The sequence below is a fragment of the Microtus pennsylvanicus genome, chromosome 7 (genome assembly GCF_037038515.1).
Source record: "Microtus pennsylvanicus isolate mMicPen1 chromosome 7, mMicPen1.hap1, whole genome shotgun sequence".
In the NCBI taxonomy this organism is placed as follows: domain Eukaryota; kingdom Metazoa; phylum Chordata; class Mammalia; order Rodentia; family Cricetidae; genus Microtus; species Microtus pennsylvanicus.
The window spans coordinates 89,021,751-89,045,068 of NC_134585.1; the positions used below are offsets into that span (position 1 = coordinate 89,021,751).

The 23,318-nt window shown below is 42.2% G+C and overlaps 2 protein-coding genes across 4 annotated transcripts; both read left to right on the forward strand.

The window, feature by feature from the left end:
• Positions 1–511: 511 nt before the first annotated feature.
• Gar1 (GAR1 ribonucleoprotein) lies at positions 512–8,016 on the forward strand. Of its 2 annotated transcripts, none has more exons than XM_075981351.1 (7): positions 512–731; positions 1,184–1,412; positions 2,786–2,940; positions 3,400–3,459; positions 6,067–6,217; positions 7,306–7,374; positions 7,712–8,016. In XM_075981351.1, the coding sequence occupies exons 2-7, from the start codon at positions 1,196–1,198 to the stop codon at positions 7,723–7,725; spliced, it is 666 nt and encodes a 221-aa protein (XP_075837466.1). In that variant the 5' UTR covers positions 512–731; positions 1,184–1,195; the 3' UTR covers positions 7,726–8,016. The 2 variants fall into 2 exon arrangements, with proteins under 2 accessions (XP_075837466.1, XP_075837465.1); XM_075981350.1 differs by having other exon boundaries at positions 514–946.
• Positions 7,797–22,526, forward strand: Rrh (retinal pigment epithelium-derived rhodopsin homolog). 2 transcript variants are annotated; one of them, XM_075981347.1, is made up of 8 exons: positions 7,797–7,936; positions 10,969–11,141; positions 15,933–16,123; positions 17,545–17,644; positions 18,110–18,263; positions 18,962–19,130; positions 19,955–20,133; positions 21,855–22,526. In XM_075981347.1, exons 2-8 carry the CDS (start codon positions 11,033–11,035, stop codon positions 21,967–21,969), a joined length of 1,017 nt encoding a protein of 338 aa, XP_075837462.1. In that variant the 5' UTR covers positions 7,797–7,936; positions 10,969–11,032; the 3' UTR covers positions 21,970–22,526. The 2 variants fall into 2 exon arrangements, with proteins under 2 accessions (XP_075837462.1, XP_075837464.1); XM_075981349.1 differs by having other exon boundaries at positions 7,877–7,936; positions 10,930–11,141.
• The last annotated feature ends 792 nt before the right edge of the window (positions 22,527–23,318 follow it).

The following is a 23,318-nucleotide window of genomic DNA, read 5'->3' on the forward strand; positions in this document are numbered from 1 at the left end:
CTTTGAAAGTTATTCACAATAACCCTCTGATATGGGGATCACTCTTTGCCTTCTTTCAAAGAAAAGGTGATATTGTCAAATATCGAGATGTTTCAGACAATCCAGAGATAAAACAAGTCAATCAAATTTAATAACTAGAGGTCACTTCATTTATTATGCTTTAGTGGTACAGGGAAACTGAGGTCAGAGGCGAGAGGGTCAAGGAGAAGAAAGGTGAGGTGTATCTATAGATTGGTACACAGCCTGTTGGTGTTCAAAACGTATTTGATGAATGAATAAACTATCTGGGACTAAATATTAAAACATTAAATGCTAAAACATTAAAATTAAAACCTTTCTATCAGATCATACACCTTTTCCTATTTTAATAATAACAAGACAAAACATAATATAGCACACAGAGTTACATAGGTTTGGGGGGGGGGGAGGCGGGAAGGTAAAACTTCAAAGATCTCATTTGGCGGTGGCAGGATCTGACGTGCCCCCGACCGGACCAGGGCGGAGCTGAGTCAGGTCGGGATCTTCTCGCAGCCCGTGAAGCGACGGGAACCAATTACAGCCAAACCAGCCTGTCGACGGACAGAACGCCTCACTAGTTATTCACCGTAAGGATTCAGACGCCCCGCTGTCTCCAAGGGCAACGAGATACCTCACTTCCTGAAACGTCTCGTACGGAGGGCGCTGCTATTTTATGTCACTTCCGCTCCCCGGGCTTTGCGGATCTGGGGAAGGTGAGGTTAGACTGGATTGTTTCTCTTCCGGCGCTGGACACTGTCTTAGAGAAGGCGTTAGGATCGCTGCGTCCGCTAGTGGCAGGCTCTTCCAGCAGACCAGGCCTTCGCGTTTCTGGTCAGGTAGTACCGGTACGGTGGCCGAGGAGGATTGAGCGCGCCGGAAGTCGTCCTCCGCGCTCGCGCCTGGCTGGGCTAGAGACGCACGTGGCGCGGTGAGTGCTGCGGGGACGAATGTGGGAAGGAGCGGGCGGGGATGTGGTGGCGAGGCTTGGGCCCCGGGGCTGGGGCGAAGACACACCCCTGTCTCCGCGGTCCTCACTGGCTGTGGGGCGGGTGACGGGGCTGCGTTTCTGCTGTCCTCTCTTTGGGGTCCTGAGTGACGCTGCGGGGACCAGATGAATGCTCAGAGCCCGCAGTGACCAGAGGGAGCTGGCCTTCTCTCTCCCCAGGCCGGAGAGAACATGTCTTTCCGAGGAGGAGGAGGAGGTCGCGGAGGCTTTAATCGCGGTGGCGGAGGCGGCGGCTTCAACCGTGGCGGCGGCGGTAGCAACAACCACTTCCGAGGGGGCGGTGGCGGCGGCAATTTCAGAGGCGGCGGCCGAGGAGGGTTTGGACGAGGGGGCGGTCGTGGAGGCTTTAATAAATTCCAAGATCAAGGACCTCCAGAACATGTCGTCTGTAAGTCGTCTTCAGAGCTTAATCTCCTCTGCAGTGGGAGTGGAGTCTGGTGGGGTTTATGTGACTAGCAAGTTTGATGGTAGTCTCCGAAAGGGCACACTGACTTAGCATCCTATCGGAGCTGTGAGGAAGCGATCATGAGAACTGAAGTAGTGCGGTGGTGAACTTGAGTTTGGACTGAAAACACGAGAATTAGTCATTATTGAGTGGATAGCCCGTTCTAAAAGAGAGGAAAGAGTTCGGGATTAAGTTTCTTTGCTGTGATCCCTAGTGATACAATTGAAATCCAAAGCCAGGTTTTTAGCCTCCCTGGTCCGCGCTGTTCGTTACCAAAAAGCCAGGGAAATTTGCTTTGGAGAAAGCAAGGAAAATGCCTACCTAAAGTAATTTTGAATAATTATCCGGGAGGTGGGATGGAAGTCTTGGGAAATAAGAGGAAAGAGAGGGGTGGATCTGTATGTGTGATTGGTTTGCTGGACAGAGTGGCTAAAAGTCAAGGGGTGTTGTAGTAAGCCATAGAGGAGATACTGGCAGCCTTATGTTCAATATAAGGTGACACGAAGAAAAAGTGGGAGGGTAGGAGATGTGGCCAACCTTTTGACATTTCAGCATGGCAGTGTCGGCGAAGTTCACACCCCAGAAACATGCAGCCTGATTAGCACACACACACACTCACACACAAACTCCCTTGCACAACCCTGCAAAATCGTGTTTTAAGTGAGTGTACCATTTTGTGATTGGCCACGTTCATAACTCTTCATAGCTGACCTGAAGTCCGTACATTTGGCGGATGGATGGAAAAGAAGTTTCAAAGGAAACATAATAAGTAGGACTTGGCTAATACCGGGAATGAAAGGTTCTAGTTGTTAAGGATGGGGAGTGATTTTTGTAAATACAGTGTTTAATTCTAGGTTATAGAAACAATGGTAATTATTTTGTAATTCCTGAAAAGGATAATCATTGGAAGAAGTAGTAAAAATAATGAGTTCTAAGGAAGAAGGGGACAATCAACAAAAACAGGCTGATAGATGTTTATAGGCTGGGGAAAAGAAAGGATAGTCAGTGGACTACACTGTTTTCATTGTAACCATGGCAGGGTGACTGTCTTGGGTTGGGTGATCTCCGTGTCCCAGGCATCTCATTTGTTCTGATTAACCATGTCTTAGGGTGGCTGCAGTGAGATGTGACTAGCTTCATGTACAAGGGCACAGAGAGAAGGGGAGTCTCTAAGAGGGCCCTCAGTAATGGTGTGCTAACTTAGGACCACGGTGTTGATAACCAAGCTTTGCCTTGGAGGTGAGATGTGGGAAAAGACCAAATGGTCAGCAAGTTGGTCTGTGTCTGAAATGGGCCCATGTCTGTTTTCTTTTCAGTGTTAGGTGAGTTCATGCATCCCTGTGAAGATGACATCGTTTGTAAATGTACCACAGAGGAGAACAAGGTGCCGTACTTCAACGCTCCTGTGTTTTTAGAAAACAAAGAACAGATTGGGAAAGTGGATGAGATATTTGGACAACTTAGAGATTTTGTATCCTTTCTAATGGGCTGAGCCAGTGATCTCATCCAGGAATTATTGTCCCTCCCCTCCCCAGCCAGGTAAGTATCAGCTAAAGCAAACTCACTGCTTCGTTTAGTAGATAGCAATGCTACAGGTAGACCATAAGGAGGGCTGTAGGAGAGAATGCCTTCACCCACTGACTTTATGGAAAGTTCTAGGAATGGAGGCCGTTTGGATACAAGCCGCAGGATTGTATTTGCTCTGCTGCTGCTTTACAGATGATGGCGCCACTAGACTATCATGATAGGATTGGGAGGTACTGATTTTTTTTTTTTTTTTTAAATTATGGTTTTTAAAGAAAATTTCATTTCCTCTTGGAGGTTTCTTGATTTCTTATAGCCAGGCATTCTTTTTAAAATGCTTAAACTCAAAAGTTTATTATCTTTTTACAACTTTCTTTCTTACTTGTTCCTTAATTATAATTAATAGTATTTTTCAGTCAAACTATCAGAAAACATGAAGGCATCGTCCTTTAAAAAGCTCCAAAAGGTGAGTCAAACTCATAATTAAAATTCTTAGATTCGGAGGAGAATGGTGCATGCTTTAGGGATAGTCTTAGGGGAGGCAGTCACGGCTCCTGCACTGTGCTGCAGTGGGGCTCTGCAGCTGGTGTGTAGTAACACAGGCTGAGTCTACATTCCTGCAAAGTGTCTGCTGTGGCCCTGGTTGGCTGGGACCTCACTTGTTGAGATTAGGTTGGCTTCTGATCTGATGTGCTCTTCCTGCCTTCACCTCTGAGTCCTGGGATTACAGGTATGGGCTTTTACACCTCTAAACTTACTAGTTTTGAAAAGTAATGATTTAGCCAGGCATGGTGTTGCAAGCCAGTAGTCCCAGCACTTGGAGCCGGAGAGGCAGGAGGGTAGTTGCTTTGAGTCTAGCTTAAGCTACATATTGAATTCCAGGCCATCTTGAGATACTTAGCAATCATCTGTCTCAAAAGCATATAAGTTACTTGGTAGATGGAGATGGATACTAAAAGGTTTCATAGGTATTTCGTTAACATGGTATATTCTGTCTAAAAAAAATTAAATGGTTGCCATGAAACTCTGTAGTGGGGCCATATTTAATTCTAGCCTTCCTAGAGGTGGTACTTTTGAAACTGAAAGCTCAGAATTAACCAGGAAAGATTTTTACATCTCAGATACCTGAGGACAGCTCTTAAGATGTCATCCTTTTAGGTCCCCTTCTTTTTTTTTTTAAATATTTATTTATTATATATATATACAATATTCTATCTGTGTGTATCCCTGCAGGCCAGAAGAGGGCACCAGACCTCATTACAGATGGTTGTGAGCCACCATGTGGTTGCCGGGAATTGAACTCAGGACCTTTGGAAGAGCAGGCAGTGCTCTTAACCTCTGAGCCATCTCTCCAGCCCCCTAGGTCCCCTTCTTATAAATTTGACCCAGTTGCCCTTAAGTAGCATCCATCGTGCAGTTTCAAGAGAGAAGCTAGAGAATTTTGATGTGGTTAGGCCAGTACTTACACACTGAGCTAGCAACAGCAGAAGGTGGGTTCTGCATAGAGAAAACTGGAGCATCAGGATGGCAAACTGCAGAAAGCTCTGATGGGTATAGACCGTTTAGCGTGGGTGGGGAAGGTTCTTGAATTAAAAGGCTGGTGAGATAGGAAGGAGCTTGATAAGCTATGAGACAGATTAGGTTTTAGTTTTAGCATTGTTTCTAAATAATAGGGTGAGCTTGATTTTTACGTTTGTGCTTAAAAGAACACTGGCGAAACCGAAAAGCCCATTGGAAAGGGGTCAGCACTCTTAGAAAGGGCCAGTCATGTAGGCTGTACAAAGCCAGGGATGCTGTGGGCTATGTAGAGTCCACGAAAATGAGAAGAGGCTGTGGGGATGTGAACATACAGGAAAAATCAGTGGGACTTGGTGATAACTCAACCAACCATTTTTTAGAAGTTTGATTTTGACATCTTTGTGGGTTATGATTCCACTTACTGACTTGGGCAGCATTGGAGAACATAGGTTGAGGTAGGATGGTGAATTTAATTTGGGGCACAATGAGATAGTCAAAAGATGAGGACTTCACGGGGCCGGAGCATAATAAATAAAACTGGGAAGTTGTTGATATACAGACATAGGCTATGAAGAGTGGAAGCAGTAGAGTTCTCATGAGAGCCTCAGGCCCCGTCCCAAATTTAAATGTCTTAGTGCAGGCTGACACAATTGCAAGGAAAGGGGAGGGGCACATGCATGTTGTACACACAGTCCCTAAAGTAGAATAGTTTTCAGGGGGGTGCACGTAGCACTCAGTGGGTTTAGGAACAGCGTGGTAGTCGGGTGTCAAAGAGCTGGGGGAGTGGTGGTTCCAGAAGCCAGGTCAGAACAGGAAATTAGGTGGAGACAGTGACTTGCTGATAGCAAGTGGTACTGATTGTAGATAGCTCTGAAAGGGGTGTTTGGAGCTGCAGAGCCTAGAGAGAAACAGTGCTGAGGGCTTCTCATGGCTGTGTGACTTGAAAGTAGAAAGTTACCTTAGAGACCCTTGAAGCCATGCTGATCCCTGCCTTTCTTACTGCAAGATTACTTGAGGATTTCTATAGTGATATAAGCCCTCCCAATCCCCATCCCTTGTTTTCTATTTTGTTTTCCAGTCTACTGGTGTTTTGGAGTTCAGGTTCTCCTTAGCCAGCCTAGGTTGTTACAAAGTCTAAAGATAGCATTTTGACCTAATTGTACTTTCTGTGATGGAGTTAATTCAGTAACAGTTAGTCACACAGAGCACTGGACACATTGAATATCCTGACATATCTCATGAACTTAAATTTAATCCCATGTCAATTTTGATCATTTTTTTCTTGTCAGCTCTCTTAAATAAATATGTAGATTTTTGGAGACATGTATCACTAAAAAATGAGATTGAATTGACTCTAGTTTTTTTGTATGTATACAATCTAAAGCACTGATTTATGTATCTTATGATCTCCATGGAACTTTATAATTGGCACTACATTTTTATACATAAGAAAACTAGGTAATTAGAGGGGTGGGGAAAGTCCTTGCTCAGAGCTGTGTATGGGATTTGAACCTAAGTAGGCTGGGCTATCTAACTGCTACTGTTCAACTTTCAGTTTTATATAGATCCGTATAAGCTGCTGCCATTGCAGAGGTTTCTACCTCGTCCTCCTGGCGAGAAAGGACCTCCCAGAGGTGGAGGTGGTGGTGGCAGGGGAGGTCGAGGAGGAGGAAGAGGAGGTGGTGGCCGAGGTGGTGGAAGAGGTGGTAAGTTATTGTGGGGGTTTCTAATGAGGATTGACTTATACAGTACACTTTAGTTTAGCATGTAACCAGACTTCCCTTACCTTTATTTCTCTTACATATTGCCCATATTGTTTCCACAGCTTCAACAGAGGAAAAAATTTAATTTTACCTTTGCAAGATTTCAGACCCTTGGATTATTCTTGTTTTAATAGAGATTTTAATAGAGACTGTCACCCATTGCTTAATAAGAGATTCATTCTGAGAAATGCAATGTGGCCAGTTTCACTATGTACACTTAGACAGATCCTCATGTAGAGCGTTATCGCTCAGCATGGCTTCTTAGTGCAGTGGAGGGTTGTGAGGTGGAGGCTAATGCTGGTGAAATGGGGCAGGCTGCTTTATGATTAGCTTCTTGCGAAAGGGATGTACTGAAGAGTCACAGTATAAAGGGAAGTAAATACACAAACCGGTAGCAGTTGTTTTTAACCACTGTCAGGCATTGGCTGCTGGACACAACTAAATGTGCTGTGCTCTTAGATGACTAGGCTTACATATTCCAACAGTACTGTGAGCGTGGGAGTCATGTCTTGCTCTACAATGTGAAAAAGTAGGGTTTTCTAGGTCCGTTATTATTTTAGGAGGCTTATATGTTATGCATGAAGCGCTATCTTATATTTTATGTATAAAAATTTCCTAACCAAATTGTAGTTTCTTAGTTATCAATGAGTATTTTGATTTTATATGCCAAGGGCTACCCTTATGTCTACTTAATGTCTAAGCATATTCTTTTAATTTTTCTAGCAAGTTTTCCAATGACCTTCATGTGCATGCTCTAGCACGCATACATGCACATACATGTACATATATACACATACATACACATGCAGAAAATACATGTGATGTGGAAAACAGGAAAGGTGGTGATCTTGAGTTAACCCTACTGCTCCACTTGGGAAACTGCTATTTCTTCATCTTTATCTTTTAAAAGTTACTGTAAAACACAATAGATGAACCTGTATTTAGTCTTTATGATTATAGGAATGGCACAACTTTTACAGCTTATCAGAAAATGAGAAGCATCATTATTTAACAAGTATTTCCTTTTTAAGGTGGCTTTAGAGGTGGAAGAGGTGGAGGTGGGGGCTTCAGAGGAGGAAGAGGAGGTGGTGGATTCCGAGGTGAGTATGAGGAAGATGCCTTTAAAGAACTGGATTTGTAGATCGATGCTGTCTGTTCGTTTCTTTCCGTTTAGGTTTATTTCTCTTCCCAACAAGTATGGCAAACACTGGGATGTTCTTGGCTTTAGCTTAATTTATGGCTCCACTCTCTACCATTACTTATTAATTTCTCACCAAATTACTTTGTTATGTTAATCATTCAAAAACAAAAAAATATGTAATATGAATGGTAGTTGTATTTGATAATGTAAATTTATCAAACATTGTAGGAACTCCTGTTGAAGTTGAATTTGGGTATTAGCTCTGTAACAAGCCTTCTTGATTTTCCTTTGATCAGGAAGAGGACATTAGATGTGGCAGTTGGCAGACCTCACGTCTTCTGTTTTTTCTGCGTGATCTTCTGCTGTGATTGAAGTCTGTCTGGAGTCTTGAGGATGCTGCTCTGTCAGTGGAGCGGAATTGTCTGTCAGCACTGGATAGAAACAAGTGGGGCAGAACAGTTGTTTGTGCCCAGAAAAAGCATGAAGACCCCTCTTTGTGCAGTACCTGGGACTTAAGCCTGGTGGGTGCTTAAGGAACAACAGGACTTCTCTGAAGCATACTTTGAGTTTTTTAAATAAAATTTTTTATTTCTTTAACTTATTGTTTATTGATCGAAACCTATTTGTTGAAATTTGGAAGAACAAGCAAAGCTTAAACCCATTGAATTACAGATAGAAAAGGTAGGGTGGGTGAGTTTTGTTTAAAAATACTCTGATTCTAAAAGATACCAGATAAGCTCAATTGAACACCCCCTTCTCACCCCCCACCCACAAGTCAGGCAGTTGGAACAGCACTTTAAAATCACTCAGAAGTGAGCTCCTCCTTCAGAACGCCTTTTGGATAGGAGCAGAACAGCAGCCTTTGCTGTTCTTCACTTTTGTGTTTTATAATACGCAGATTAAAGCTGTTTCAGTAACCACAGTTAAGAATTATTTTAAAATTTTTATTTTGAGTCTATTAAGATTTGAGTAGCTCTGTTCATGTGAAAACTATAGTTCAAGAAATTTAGGAATAGAAATTTAAATATGGGTCACTAAAGGTTTTCTAAAATAAAATTTTTAATGAAAAGTTACCTTTATTTTGAAAATATTTGACTACCTATTACATTTTTCAAATCCTGGGTTAGGGATGCTATACATGAAATTGCCGTTGCTAGTGTGTTGTCAGAAATTAAGCACCACAGCAAGTGAGGGTGCCTCAGTATGGAACCGAGTGCCAGCAAACAAGCCTGCCTCACTATAGAACCGAGTGCCAGCAAACAAGCCTGCCTCACTATAGAACCGAGTGCCAGCAAACAAGCCTGCCTCACTATAGAACCGAGTGCCAGCAAACAAGCCTGCCTCAGTATGGAACCGAGTGCCAGCAAACAAGCCTGCCTCAGTATAGAACTGTGTGCCAGCAAGCAAGCCTGCCTCAGTATAGAACTGTGTGCCAGCAAGCAAGCCTGCCTCAGTATAGAACTGTGTGCCAGCAAGCAAGTCTGTCTCAGTATGGAACTGAGTGCCAGCAAGCAAGCCTGCCTCAGTATGGAACCGTGTGCCAGCTGTAGGTTCTTTTTTTTTTTTTTTTTGGTTTTTTGAGACAGGGTTTCTCTGGTTTTGGAGCCTGTCCTGGAACTAGCTCTTGTAGACCAGGCTGGTCTCGAACTCAGAGAGATCCACCTCCCTCTGCCTCCCGAGTGCTGGGATTAAAGGCGTGCTGCCACCACCGCCCAGCTTTTTTTTTTTTTTTTTTTGGCAATTGTAGGTTCTGTTACTCCCTTGTTGGTTTCTTCTCAAGTCTGTTTTAGCATGAGTTACTTATTCTTAATTGCTTGTTTTAGCAGTGTGAAATTGTGTTTTTGTGTCTAAGTTCTGCCTTTTTGTTAATGGGATCGCAGTGCTATAAATACATAGGCGAAAGCAAAGGCCTGGTGGCAGGAGCAGGTGAGCGCTCACATCTTTATCTGCCAGTGGGAAGGCATGGACTTCTGAAAGCTGGAAGCTGGCCTCCAGGATACACGGCTCCTAATCCTTCCCCAGTAGTTTCACTGCTAGGGACAAAGTATTCAAACATGAACCCAAAGGAACCATTCTCGTCCACTTGATCAGTTTGTGAAGGGCATGAACACCCAAGGATGGACGCAACATCAGCAAGAGTCGTGAACATGGCAAAGGTGACAGGATTGTAGAGACTACACAAGTCTGGAGAATACACACTTTTTAAAATTAGTTTATTTGAGACATAACTCATATCCCAGACTGACCTCAAATTCTGTATACCCAGTGCTGGGGGGTTGTAGAGTGCAGTGCCACGCACAGTGAAACTTCTCTTTTTACCTTACATGAACAATTAAGTGGTTAAACATTCATTTCTGTATCTCACCCTTGCTGTTTTGTGTGGGTTTTTGTTGAAATATTTCAGTTCAAATCGAATTCAAATCGACCTTACCTCCTGAACTTTTGGAGATTTACATGATAGGTTTATATTCAGTTATTAAAAATAACTACTATTTAATCACTTTAAAAATTCAAATACTGGTCAGCCAACCCAACCTGTTCCCTAGACGGAACCCTGCAACAGAAAGGCCCTCCAATGAAGTGGTGATGAGCAAGTGCAGCCCTCTAGTGGTTCTGTTTCATGCTGCATGGAATTTGGTGACATTTGAGCCTTGCTTTGAAGCTCTAAAAGTAACTGAGATACCTATACCCCTTTACCATAGCAATGCGTGCTCATACTAGGTTTTTATGTGACAGTATAGACAATTAGGATTATCCTGTACTTGATAAGCTGAGTGGTTGACTAAATAGTGTGAACTCATGCATGCTAAATCGTGGGAGAAGTAACTGAGGCGGCATAGAGCAGGTCGTAACCATGCAGTGGGACATGTGGCTGTTAGGCTTAGGCAGGGATTTATGGACTGGTATTTCAGGGGAACAAGCTGCACCATGTGTGTTTGTGTGTTACATACAGACTGACATACTGGTTCCACATGGTAGATCCCCTCATTTTTGTGTGAAAGGAAAGAAGTTCTTAGGGTATAGTTTTGTGTGACTAAATAAATACATAAGCAAAAAAAAAAAGCATTAGGATTATGCCAGGTAGTATTGGTGCCTTTCATGGGGAGATTTGGAAGTATGGGAGTCAATAGAGTATTCAAATTTTTAGGAAAAGTAAATACAAAGGGAACTGAGGTGAAGAATCTCAACCAGTTCGGGCAGTTCAGTTTCTAGTACAGAAATGCAGCCCTTCTGAAGATGTGGGGAGGGCTTGAGTTCAGGCTGCTCCTGACTGCCTTTCTGAGTTGGGTTTATGTGTTCTGTGTTTTTGTTTTTGTTCTTTGAACAGGCTGGTTTGCTTGGTAATCTGCTGATAAATACAAGACAGGAGCCTAAATTGCTTAAGATGTGTGGTGGTTGGGGTTTCTCTTTAAGAAGATTTCCCCTTGTTCTAGGAATTAAAATGTTTTCCTCTTTGGCCCAATTAAGTGTTAATGGAGGGCCTCTAATGAAAAAGCCTTTCTTTGAGGTCTAGAAGTGGAAATGATTTGTCCTGAAAGAACTTTCCTGACAGGCTGCTGAAGCTGATTGCGATCGCCCGAAGGCTCTTCAGCAGAAGGTGGTCTGGACTCTCCAGAATGCTGAGCCACACTTTAGATTCAAACACTTCAGGCTTTAGGAACGAAGGCGACTCTGTGTTTTCAAAGACGGAACACAGCATCATTGCAGCTTACCTGATTGTGGCAGGTATGGTGTTCACTTAGTTACCTGCTTCTTGGATGGGAGAAAGAAGAGGTGTTTGGTACAAGCATGCAGAGTGGGCTAGCTGGTAAACAAGGGGACTGTACCAGCCGGAGGAAATGCAAATGAAGGAATAAATGACAGCAGTGTTATGCTGCTTCTTGACATGGAAGATTTTTTAATCAATGAGAGCAAAAGGGGCAAGAAAAGCTCTATAAAATGAATTTTTAGAAGAGAAATTGTCCATATATTTGGTTCTTACATTAAATGTAAACATAAATACTGCGCACCATGGTAAAAGCATGCTTTGTGTCATTTACCATTCTCATGCAGAGTTTGCAGAGTTTTCTTCTTGGTAGACTTAATATTGAAAGGTATTGGAGGAAGAGTTTGAAAGAGAAAGGGTGCAGATGAGGCATGCAAATTCAGCTCCTCTAGCAGGCAGTCGTGGGAAGCAGGGCTGTAGGGGGTAGCTTTGAAAGATAGTGCGCCTTTTTACTCTTCCATGTTCTCATGTGTGAAATGAGGATAATAAAGGGATCTGTCATGATAGATAGGAAGAGTATATTAAATGTCATCGAGACTCCTAAGGGGCATAGATAGTTGTTGGGCAAATATGTTCTTGCCGTACAAATATTAGATTAAGATAAAGGCTTGTCTGTAGAAAAGAGCATGAGGGAGATGACAAAGTCTGTGGGTGTGGCTTTTACAATCAATCACTTCATCCCAAACTGTAGGCAGTGGCGAGTTTTAGTAACTCTTCTATTGGGCTCATTGCTTTTTGCATTGACTTATGAAAATTTTCAGTCATGTTTCTAAAGACAGAGATACATCTCTGTGTGTCTACTTTATAGCTGTTTTGTGTCTACTTCATAGTTGACTTGGGCTCTAAATAATTTAATTTTAGTGCTACAAATTTATTTGAATACTTCTATGTGGTAAGAGCAAATAGTGGGTCTGAAATTCCAGAATCACATGGAGACACTATATATAAGTTTTGGTTTAACTAATTGTAGGTGACAGGGAAAATCCAAAATTTAATCTGGTATTTTGGAGGCTGAAGCAGGAGAATTGTTGAGTTCAGAGTCTAGTGGGCTACATAGTGAGATTTTCTCAAAGGGGAAGAGTCTGCTCACCAGATCAGTATGCTAAGGGATTTCCTAAGAAAATCTTGTAGTTGCTTTTTAGTTTTGTTTCCCAAATCCACACAGGTGAGGAGCTTCTAAGTGGCTACCTGGCTTTGAGCAGGCCTTTTGGTTAACCCTAGGTAGGTCGGCTTTGTTAGGAAGCATCAGAGCATGCAGTCTTTGCTTATGCTTCTGCAGAGGAACTGGAGGAAACACATCCCACCTCTGCTTTTGTGCTGTGTGTCAAGTGTCTCTTGTGCTTCCCATCCCCGCATCTTCCTCCTTTAACAAAAATCCACTTGAGCTCCAGATGATGAAAACCGAGGGAAAGGGTGCACTTGAGGATCATTCCATTTGTTATTTTGGCCATGGACCTATGGAGATTTTTTTTTACTGTAGAGTTTATTTATAAATATATGATTTATTTAATTTCTTTTGAACCAGGAGCTTGCTGTAGTGTGTGTTCTAGCCTAGAGCTATCTATGTAGCTAATGCTGGTCTAGATCAGGGTCTTCCCACTTTTGCCTTCTGAGTATTACAGGTATGTTGTCACTGTGCCTGGCCTAGCTTTATTAATCGGTTCTTACTTAACTGTCTGTGTGTGTCTTTATTAATCGGTTCTTACTTAACTGTCTGTGTGTGTCTTTGTGAATGATCGCCACATGTATGTCTACAGAGGCCAGAAGAAGGCGTCAGGTCCTTGGGTCTACAATTGCAGGGAATTCTGCGCTGTTCCACACAGGTGATGGGAACAGAATTCAAGTCTTCTGTCTAGAAGAGCAACAAGTGCTCTCAGCCACTGGGCCATCGCTACAACCTTCTAGATTTAATTTATATTTTAATCTTTCATTTGGATTTGAGCTCCTATATACTTTTACCATTTTCATTGCTATAGACATCTTGTTAATTTAGTATGCTTGAGTACTCTCTCTTCATCGCTTAAAGCTGAGAATTGAGAGTATGATAAATGGATGGATTTGAAATAATTCATCATGGATGAATTGTAAAATTGTGGTGAGAGGTTGGCTGAGAAAGATGACTGAGTACCAGACAGTACTGGACCACATAACCTGCAAGGCTACAGCGAGTCCCCGAAGGGTTGAATAGAGACAGTATCTGATTTGCATTTCAGACATATGTTGTGATGGTAGCTAAGAGACCATTAGGCCACTGCAGTAATCTGAAGTTGGAGCAATTGGGGACTTAGTGGAGGCACAAAAAATTAGACTCGTTCAAGAGCTAGAAGGTAGAATTGATGATTTGCTATGCGGCTGGGAAAGAAGAGGGGGCATCAAATTTAACTTCTAGTGGGGGTTGGGCTGGGGTATGCTACCAATTGATGATGTAGTTCACTGAGATAGAAACACATTTGGAGAAAAACAAGTGGGAGGTGGGAGGTGGTGTCTGAGTTCAGCTTTTACATATGGCCTTGTTTTACAACACTAATCTCAGACACAATGAAGCCACACAGAAAGTTGAATTAGGAAAGAAAGGGGTCTAGGACAGAGGTGGAAAATATATATTTTAGTGTGGTGGTGTTGAAGAAAAACTATCAGGTAGACCAAAAAGAGATGGGAGGGAGCTAAAGGAATGGGGAGGGGAATGATTTAAAAAGGTGGGAGGGTAGGGCTGCTCAGAATTTAGACTGACAGATCTGCTATCCACTCAGCAGAAAGTCTCTGCAATCTGCGAAATAATGCAGCGTATAAGTTAGCTAGAGAGAAGAGAGAAAATAGGCAAATTATTTGTTTAGTACCAACATTGTATTAGAGACTCTCCAAAATGTAATTGCTTTCTTGTGGCTATGTGCTGGCTAGGCAGCAATTTATGTGCTGTATTTAACCCTTTTTGAATCCAGGTTATAATGTGTTTTTCTCTTTTTTGCCCCCCATAATAGTTCTTGTATGTTTGCTAAAAAGATCCAAAGGATTTTGTCAAATTTGCTACTATTGTGCTTTAAAGAATAATAGAAATCGGGCCCACTGGAGTTAGTGGCATTCCAATCATCAAAATCTTGCTGTATGGCACATACTCGAGATAGAGTTCATTAGGAGCCTGAGGTGTATAAGGTAGGGCAACATAAACGCTGAATGACATCACTCAAGAATAAGAATAAGCAAGCACTCTCGGAACCTATGGAGAAGATAGGAGGCTGCTCTGAAGCTATATGTTCCAAGAGTGCTTGCCTGAACTTTAAAGGGTGGCTAGCACTTTAACATTCAGAGGAATAGCGCAGGGTATTTCAAATGGGAAAATATGAAGTCAAGATTTGTAGCTTGATGTATTTGCAAAACTTCCAGAACAGTGGGCTTATTTCATAAGCGTGGAAAGAGGATAACAGCAGATTAGGGCAAAGAGCCTAGACGATCAGGTTAGGACACCGGGCTTTTCATCCTTCAGTACTGGGGACCTGGAAGCTTCTGTAGAGCTGTTGCTTATTATTTGATGCAGCAAGCATAGCAGCCATGTGGAGAAGAGAGAAGAGGAATACGGAAGATTGGTGTAAAAGGAAGCCAGTCAGGAAGTTTTGATGGAAGCACCAAGGTAGAATGGAAGTTCTCTCTTAGCCGGTCCTTCTGTGTGTTGGTGTTTGGGATTATTCCCACTGGTTTGAACAGTAGCTGGGGACTGCTCATTAAGTAGTTATTTTCCTGGGAAACACGATTCTCTTCCTTTATGTTGCATAACAAGTCCTGTAATGGTTGCAACTTCTCTATTGAAACTGATTTTGCAGCAGCCTCTACCACTGGGACCTGAGACTGGCCTACATCTGGCCCATGAAAAACATATGCATCCTTTCAGCATGGAGAGAATGTTGAGCCGGCTAACATTTGCACCCAGTGTGCTCAGTGATGGTTCTTATTGTTAGTGACCACACTAGCATGCTGGTTAGTAACTTTAGTCCTCAAATTATACAGCTGTCTAGACCTGTCCAACTGTGGGACACTGAAAACACTGAGTTTCTTGATTCCAGGGTTGAGAATCGGATAGCTATGGTGCTATCACCTGTGATATTCCAATGAACCAGAAATCTGTCTCGGCCTGTTGTCTGGATGGTCAGGGATTGCAGTATGCATTCTAGTATAGTGTGTGTGTGTGTGTGTGTGTGTGTGTGTGTGTGTGTGCATGCGTGCACATGCGTTGAGTGAAGAATTTTAATTTTTCATGTTGAACTTTAAGAAATACTGAGTCACATAAGCTTACTACTACAAGCTTAATGTGCTTAATAATAATGAATCATAAAAATATGAAAAGTGACAGAGATGCTGTTAAGATGGACTGCTGTTTGAGGCTTGAGGAAGGAAACTAGGCAGAATGAAGAGGGATTTAGTCTGCCGCAGGACAGGGTGGCTGGTTATTCTTGTATCCTAAAGACCCCAGTACATTGGAGTTAATGGAAAGCTACAGGAGGAATTTAGGGACAAATGGTCAGTGGGTGATGACGTTTAAACCAGCCTCTAGTGCTGGCTTCTGCAGTCAACAGGTTCTTTGTGTTCTAATTCCATTTTCATTCACAGAAGATGTTACAGTCTTAAGAGAAGTGGAACCTCTTCAAACAGAAGGACTAAGCTGAATTGCTATCTTTTTTGAAGTAACAAATATTTAATTTTTATTCTATTCTAAATATTAAAGTTAAACAAAACGCATGGTCCTTTTGTGTGTATCCTAGGTATAATAAGCATTCTCAGCAACATAATAGTTCTGGGCATCTTCATTAAGTACAAGGCACTGCGGACACCTACGAATGCAGTGATTATTAACCTGGCTCTCACGGATATTGGGGTCAGTAGCATCGGCTACCCCATGTCTGCTGCTTCAGATCTGCATGGAAGCTGGAAATTTGGATATACAGGCTGTCAGGTATTGGGGAACTTTGGAATAAAACAAGATGAAATAACAGATTCAAATTTAAATGTCTTTTTAAGAATCTTAAGAACTGGGGCTAGGGAAGTGGATCAGTGGGTGGTAAAGTGCTTGCTTAGGAGCAAGGTGACCTGGATTAGGATGCTAACACCTGTGGAAAAGCCCAGGGTGGCAGCACACAACTTTAATTCAGCTCGAGGGAAGAAGAGGCAGGCAGGTGACTGGATCCAGAGGCTTCAAGGCAAGCCAGTTTAGCCAAACTCCCTGTTCAGGGAGAGACCCTAACTCAAAAAAATAAAAATAAAACAAAACAAAACTAAAAAGTGGTGAGCAATAGAAAAGACATGTCAACCTCTGCCCTTCAAATGTTTACACATGGGTGTGTGTACCTACACACATGTACAGGTATGTACACATCACACGTACAAAACAACAAAAATCCAGTAATTTAAAACAAGAGATTGCAGGACAAGAGGTTTGCTTTTGTGGAAAATAGCGTCAGCAGTAATTGAGGATATATTTATTTTTTAATAGCTTATACTTTTTTCTCTGCCCCCTTCATGTCCTCCCTTCCCCCTCACTCGCTCTCGCACACACTCTGTAATCCACTGAATGAGATTAGTATTGACTATTGAGTTTTAACTGAACTTGTTGGCTTGTGCAGGTAAACATAACTGTTGTGAGTTCACGGGTGTAACGGCCGTGTCATGTCCGGAAGATAGCATTGCATAGTGGTCTTTCTAAACATGTTCCTACATTCTTTCTGCCCCCTCCTTTGTGATGTGCCCTGAGCCTTTTGTTGGGGAGGGATTGATAAAGCTGTCTTTTTTAATGCTGAGTACTCAATTATTCCCAGCAACTTATTCTTAGCACGTGGACCAGTTAAGAGCCTTGCGAGAACTGACTACTGCAGAAAGAAGCTTCTGCTGAGGGCAGACAGGTGTTTAGAAGGCAGTTAACAGCTCGCCCATTTGGGAAGACAACAGTGATAGGCACCTCCTTTTTGACCAGATTTATAGAGTGCGTGAATTCCTTCCTGTAGAGCAGGCCTCAAATTCAATCTAAAAGTGACTGTTTACCCCATAACCTTTGTTCCACTGTCCACCAGATGACCATTTAATATGTTTTAGGTGTAGTCTAACAATGAGACAAAACTACAAATAGTTAGGGCTCACAAGATGGCTCAGAGGGTAAACATTTGCTGTGTAAGCCTGACAACCCGAGTTCATTCTCTGTGTTAGAAGAGAACCAACTCCCAGAAACTGTCCTCTGACCTTCAAACCTGTGCCATGGCATGCACATGTTCACATACACAGCACATGCACGTACACACACACACACCATATATACACAATAAAAATGGAAATGTTTCATGGGAGGGTTTTGGAATGATGGACTGTTAACGGTTTGTTTTTCAGATTTATGCTGGATTGAATATCTTTTTTGGAATGGTAAGCATTGGCTTGCTCACAGTTGTAGCTGTGGACCGGTACCTGACCATCTGCTGCCCTGATGTAGGTAATGGCATGTTTCTTGTCCTTCTCAGTGGCGTCATTCATTATGTAACACCTTGTTATTTATTTTAAAGTACAGACTATGGTTTGTAATCAGACTGTCTTACTTCTCTAGAAACGTCTGTGCACAAGTCTTGATGGCTCCCTACAACCCTTAAAGCACAATCTAGATTTCATTAGGCATCCTGTAAGGCCCTGGTTGCCTTTCCAGCTTCATCCAGGGTCATTCTTGGGTACTTTCACCCTTTGGGACTTTCGTATGTGTCCTGGAAAGCTATTGTTCATCCCTATCCTCTCCATGTTTATCATTCAGGTTTTAGGTTGCCATTTTGTCAGAACGTGAAGCCTCATAGGTAGCATCGTGCACTCTAAGGAGTTCTGTAGAGAATGCATTCCATTGAGTCAGCAGTGGAACCAAGTGAGTCCTGTCATTGTGAACAACACTAATGCTGAGTGTGCTTCTCAACAGGAAGAAGAATGACCACCAACGCTTACCTCAGCATGATCCTGGGTGCCTGGATCAATGGCTTGTTTTGGGCTTCGATGCCCATCATGGGGTGGGCTAGTTATGCCCCAGATCCTACTGGAGCCACCTGTACCATAAACTGGCGGAAAAATGATACGTAAGAGATGTGTTTACATCTTATCGTCAGATGCTCCTGAGGTAGACAGTTCTCCTCCTCCTGCCCATGGGGGTCCTTGTATAGGCTGCAGCAAAGGCTTCTTTGGTAGTGTGATACAAATGGAGACAGACGAAAGAGTGGATTATGCTTGCTTATAGGCTCCTTCTGCCCCCTTTCTTTGATCCTTTGTTCCTTCCTCTGTCCTCAGGCAGCAATGGCGACACCCTCCCACTCTTTACTCATCTTAGAGTGGGGGTCCCTGCAGGGATTTGCCATGGGTTAATGACACCCCTCATTTCCGTGGAAATGAGGATCATTTAGTTCACCAAGGAAAATGAATGATGACTCAAAAGCAAAACAAAAACAAAGATTTTCTAAAGTAGTTTCTGTAAAGAGTCACACGTCAGGCCATGCTTCAGCTTTGCCATCACACTGAGAAAGCGCCCTCGACAGTATGTGAGTGTACGTGGCTGTGTTTTAGTAAACCTTATCACAAAGACAGTCGACTGGCAGGAACAGATAGCTCAGAGGCCGTAGTTTAATGCTTGGAGTGAAGTATGAGATCTAAGTCAAACACACTTCCTAAACATTTAACAATAAAATGACTGTTACCATTAATTCTAGCAAGTATTTCCTCTTTCCCTTCCCCTGGTTTAGGGCATCAGTGAGTTGTCATGATCGTTTCTTCTCATATCCAGATCTTTCGTGTCTTACACCATGATGGTCGTTGTGGTGAATTTCATTGTGCCTTTGACAGTGATGTTTTACTGTTATTACCATGTCACTCAGTCCATGAGAATTTATCCTGCCCGGAACTGCACTGCGTACCTCAACCGAGACTGGGCCGACCAGGCAGATGTAACAAAGGTAAGAAGCCAAAATCCTTGAAATGTTGTTGGTAATAAAGCTTTAACTTTGTATAGCTGGAAAGTCCTGGGGCTTCTCCCAGGCTCCTTTCCTTTATCCGTAATTTTACTACTCAGCTCTTTCTGCTGGTGTTTGTCCCATATTATTGAATACTATGCCTGTCTGTTCCTTGGATGTCTCTGTGTGCTATGATCCCTGGGCTTCATCCTGTAGATTGTGAGGATTCCTAAGTCAAACCTGGTCCTGCCCACCCCCTTCTTTCTAAACCTGAGGTGTGGTAGCGGTATTTGGTTAGATTAAAAAACTTTCTCTCTTCTTTTGGTATGTACAAACATACCAGACACAAGGTTCACATTGCCTTCCCCTTGGAGCTGATCCTTCCTGTACCCTTGAGAGCCTTGATTCCCCTGGTCAGGATGCTCTGTAAGCAGAGACTTTTCCTTTATCATACAAACAAGGGGCAAAGGGCTCCTCTATACATTATTTGTACAGTAAGTAAAATAGGCTGCCAAATGGCTCCCAATGGAACTCACTTAAGATAGGACTGTGTTTCCAGATTGAGTTTAGGAAGTTTGTTTGGTTGAAATTGGTGGGCAGCTGTCAGTAAAACCAGAAGTGGGTTGGGGAGGTTTTGCCTGCATATTTGCTTGAAACCAAACACAGCCACTTTTGCAGTTGTCATAGATGGCTTCAGGAGCCGAAACAAAGAGTGGTGAAGGCAGAACCCCAGCTTCTTTTACATTACCAACAAAACTTTAACCTAAATGCTCATGCTACTGTACACTTTAGATGCTAGCCTTGGTGATTATCTCTTTTTTTTTTAGATGTCTGTGATAATGATATTGATGTTTCTGTTGGCATGGTCCCCTTATTCCATTGTGTGCTTATGGGCTTGTTTTGGAGACCCCAAAAAGATTCCTCCTTCAATGGCCATCATAGCTCCACTGTTTGCAAAATCCTCTACATTCTACAACCCCTGTATTTATGTCGCTGCCAACAAGAAGTAAGTAGTGTTTGATATGTTTTTGAACAAAATGATAGCACAGAAAGAATATTAAAGGCCATGTGTGACTAGTGTCTAGGACTTTCAGAGGCAAATGACAGAAACCAATGCCAACTGTCACAGTTAGGGTTTCTTATGCTGTGCTAAAACACCATGGTCAAAAGCAACTTGCCGAGGAAAGAGTTTCTTTCAGCTCACAGTTCTGTATCACAATCTATCACTGAAGGAAGTCAGGGAAGGAACTCGGGCCAGAAACCTGGAGGCGGGAGCTGGTGCAGAGGCCGTGCGGTAGTGCTGCTTACAGGCTTGCTCAGCCTTTTTCTTACAGAACCACCTGCTCAGGGATGGCACCGCCCACAATGAGCCGGGCCCTCCCACATCAGTAGTCAATCAAGAAAATGCACCATAGCCTTGTCCACAGGCCAGCCTGATGGAGGCATTTTCTCAGTCACGGTTCTCTCTTCCCAAATGGCTCTAGCCTATGTCAAGATGACATCAAACCAGCCAGCACAACCACCTAATTAAGGTTATTTGGCTTATACAACTATTGAAAACAGCCAAGACCTTACATATTTAGAGCTCTACTCTTGTGACAGACTCTTCCCACACGGTGGCAGAAATATTCTCGGGCAACCCAGACCCAAATTCTACCAGCTCAGCAAACAAAGACAGCTTTTATCTCAAATGACCATGTGGCAGGGAAGTTCCTGGCTGGTCATTGGTCAGCTGGGTTTGAGTGGTTGCCCCACCAGGTATGTGGAATAGTGTTTTCCAAAGAAAAGAGTAGACAGGCAGCAAGCCCAGACAAGACACTTGGCTTCCGTAGGTAATTGGCTGTCTACTTACCAGGAGTGGCCAATCACAGACTCACTGAACTCCTGGGTAAAGTTTAGATTATTTCATTTTCTGTTACTGTTGGTTAATGAACCAATTTGTTGTGCTGAATCCTGGTACACCACAGAATGCCACAGCTGTGTCTAAGTGTGTGTGCTAATGCAAAGATGTGAGAGAAAGAACACACAAGCCTTAAGATGAGGTAGAGCACACAGAGGACCAAAGGACATATTATGAGATCAGAATCCGCTGGAAGTTCTCTGGGCAAGACCAGCCATTCTCAAGCCCCCTCAGATCCAACTGGCCTTTGCACAGAGGACCAGATTTGTGTAAAATAATAATTTAATTCAAACAAGTAACTGCGCTTGGCAGTTGATGTGTCATTTTAAACATACATAGGTATTGAGTTTATCAGATGTCTCCATGTTTGTCATCAGTGATACAAAATTGGCCTTGAACTATCCATCTGTCCTGTATATTTATAAAGGCTCTCAATTGGAGATGTTGACATTGGGTGCAGTGACTTATTTAGAGAGGCCCATCAACAGTAATGACTCTTTAGACAAATATAACCATAGACCCTTCATCCAGCAACTGATGGAAACAGAGGCAGAGACCCACATCGGAGCACTGGACTGAGCTCCCAAAGTCCAATTGAGGAGTGGGAGGAGTGAGAATATGAGCAAAGAGGTCAAGACCATGATGGGTACATCCCATGGATAGGAGGAGGGGAGGGAGTGGGAACTGGGATTGGTATATAAAATGAAAAGAGATAGTTTGTTTTCTTTTTTTTAAAAAAAATAAATAAAATAGAAAATAAAAAGAAAACAAAAGAAAAAAAGTTTCATGTTACCAGAGACTAACATTTTTTCTTTTGTTTATGACAGGTTTAGGAAGGCCGTGTTTGCCATGTTTAAATGCCAGCCTCACCAAGCAATACCTGAGACAAGTTCTGTACCAATGGATATGCCTCAAAGCCCATTGACTCCTGGAAGAGTCTGAAATGCGAGAAAAGAATATGACATCAAATATTTTACTTCTTTGGGTTTTTTTTGGCAGTACATTGATTTTGTTTTAAATATGAATTCATTTAGATCAAGTGCACACAGACACCATTGCCTTATTGACAGCAGTTTCCTCCCTCCCAGTCAGTACAGCTCCATTGTGCAGGAGTTGCTGCAGAGCCTTCACTGTGTCCTCGAGGAGAATTGCGTAGCTAAGGCTCCTTGGATGAGTCCAGGCACACAAAGCTGCAGCCTCTCTTCTTTCTCTTTAGAAGGCACACATTACAGTGTGTTGATGGCATGTAACTTGGCTGAGTTTCCATTAGACAAGAAATGGCATCTAGAATATTAGAATATTTTAATATTAGGAAAAGTTAATAAGAGACTGATCTAAATTATAATCCTGAATAATTAATTGCCGAAATGAGTTGGTCAATGTTTCCAGCTATGCAAAAACATTTTAGTATCTCTAAAGTTTGAATTTAGAATCAATTATTAATTCATATTATTTAAACATATTCAAACATTAAATACAGCTGCTTTCTATCATGCCAGTCTATTGTTCATATATGTTTTATAGTAGTGTAACATCTGTCTTTATATCTGTTATAGTAGTGTAACATCTGTCTTTATATCTGTTATGGTAGTGTAACACCTGTTGTTATATCTGTTATGGTAGTGTAACATCTGTTGTTATATCTGTTATGGTAGTGTAACATCTGTCGTTATATCTGTTATAGTAGTATAACACCTGTTGTTATATCTGTTACAGTAGTGTAACATCTGTTGTTATATCTGTTATGGTAGTGTAACACCTGTTGTTATATCTGTTATAGTAGTATAACACCTGTTGTTATATCTGTTACAGTAGTGTAACACCTGTTGTTATATCTGTTATGGTAGTGTAACACCTGTTGTTATATCTGTTATGGTAGTGTAACACCTGTTGTTATATCTGTTATGGTAGTGTAACACCTGTTGTTATATCTGTTATGGTAGTGTAACACCTGTTGTTATATCTGTTATGGTAGTGTAACATCTGTCGTTATATCTGTTATGGTAGTGTAACATCTGTCTTTATATCTGTTATAGTAGTGTAACATCTGTCGTTATATCTGTTATAGTAGTATAACACCTGTCTTTATATCTGTTATAGTAGTGTAACATCTGTCGTTATATCTGTTACAGTAGTATAACACCTGTTGTTATATCTGTTATGGTCGTGTAACATCTGTCGTTATATCTGTTATAGTAGTATAACACCTGTCGTTATATCTGTTATAGTAGTGTAACAGCTGTCTTTATATCTGTTATAGTAGTATAACACCTGTTGTTATATCTGTTATA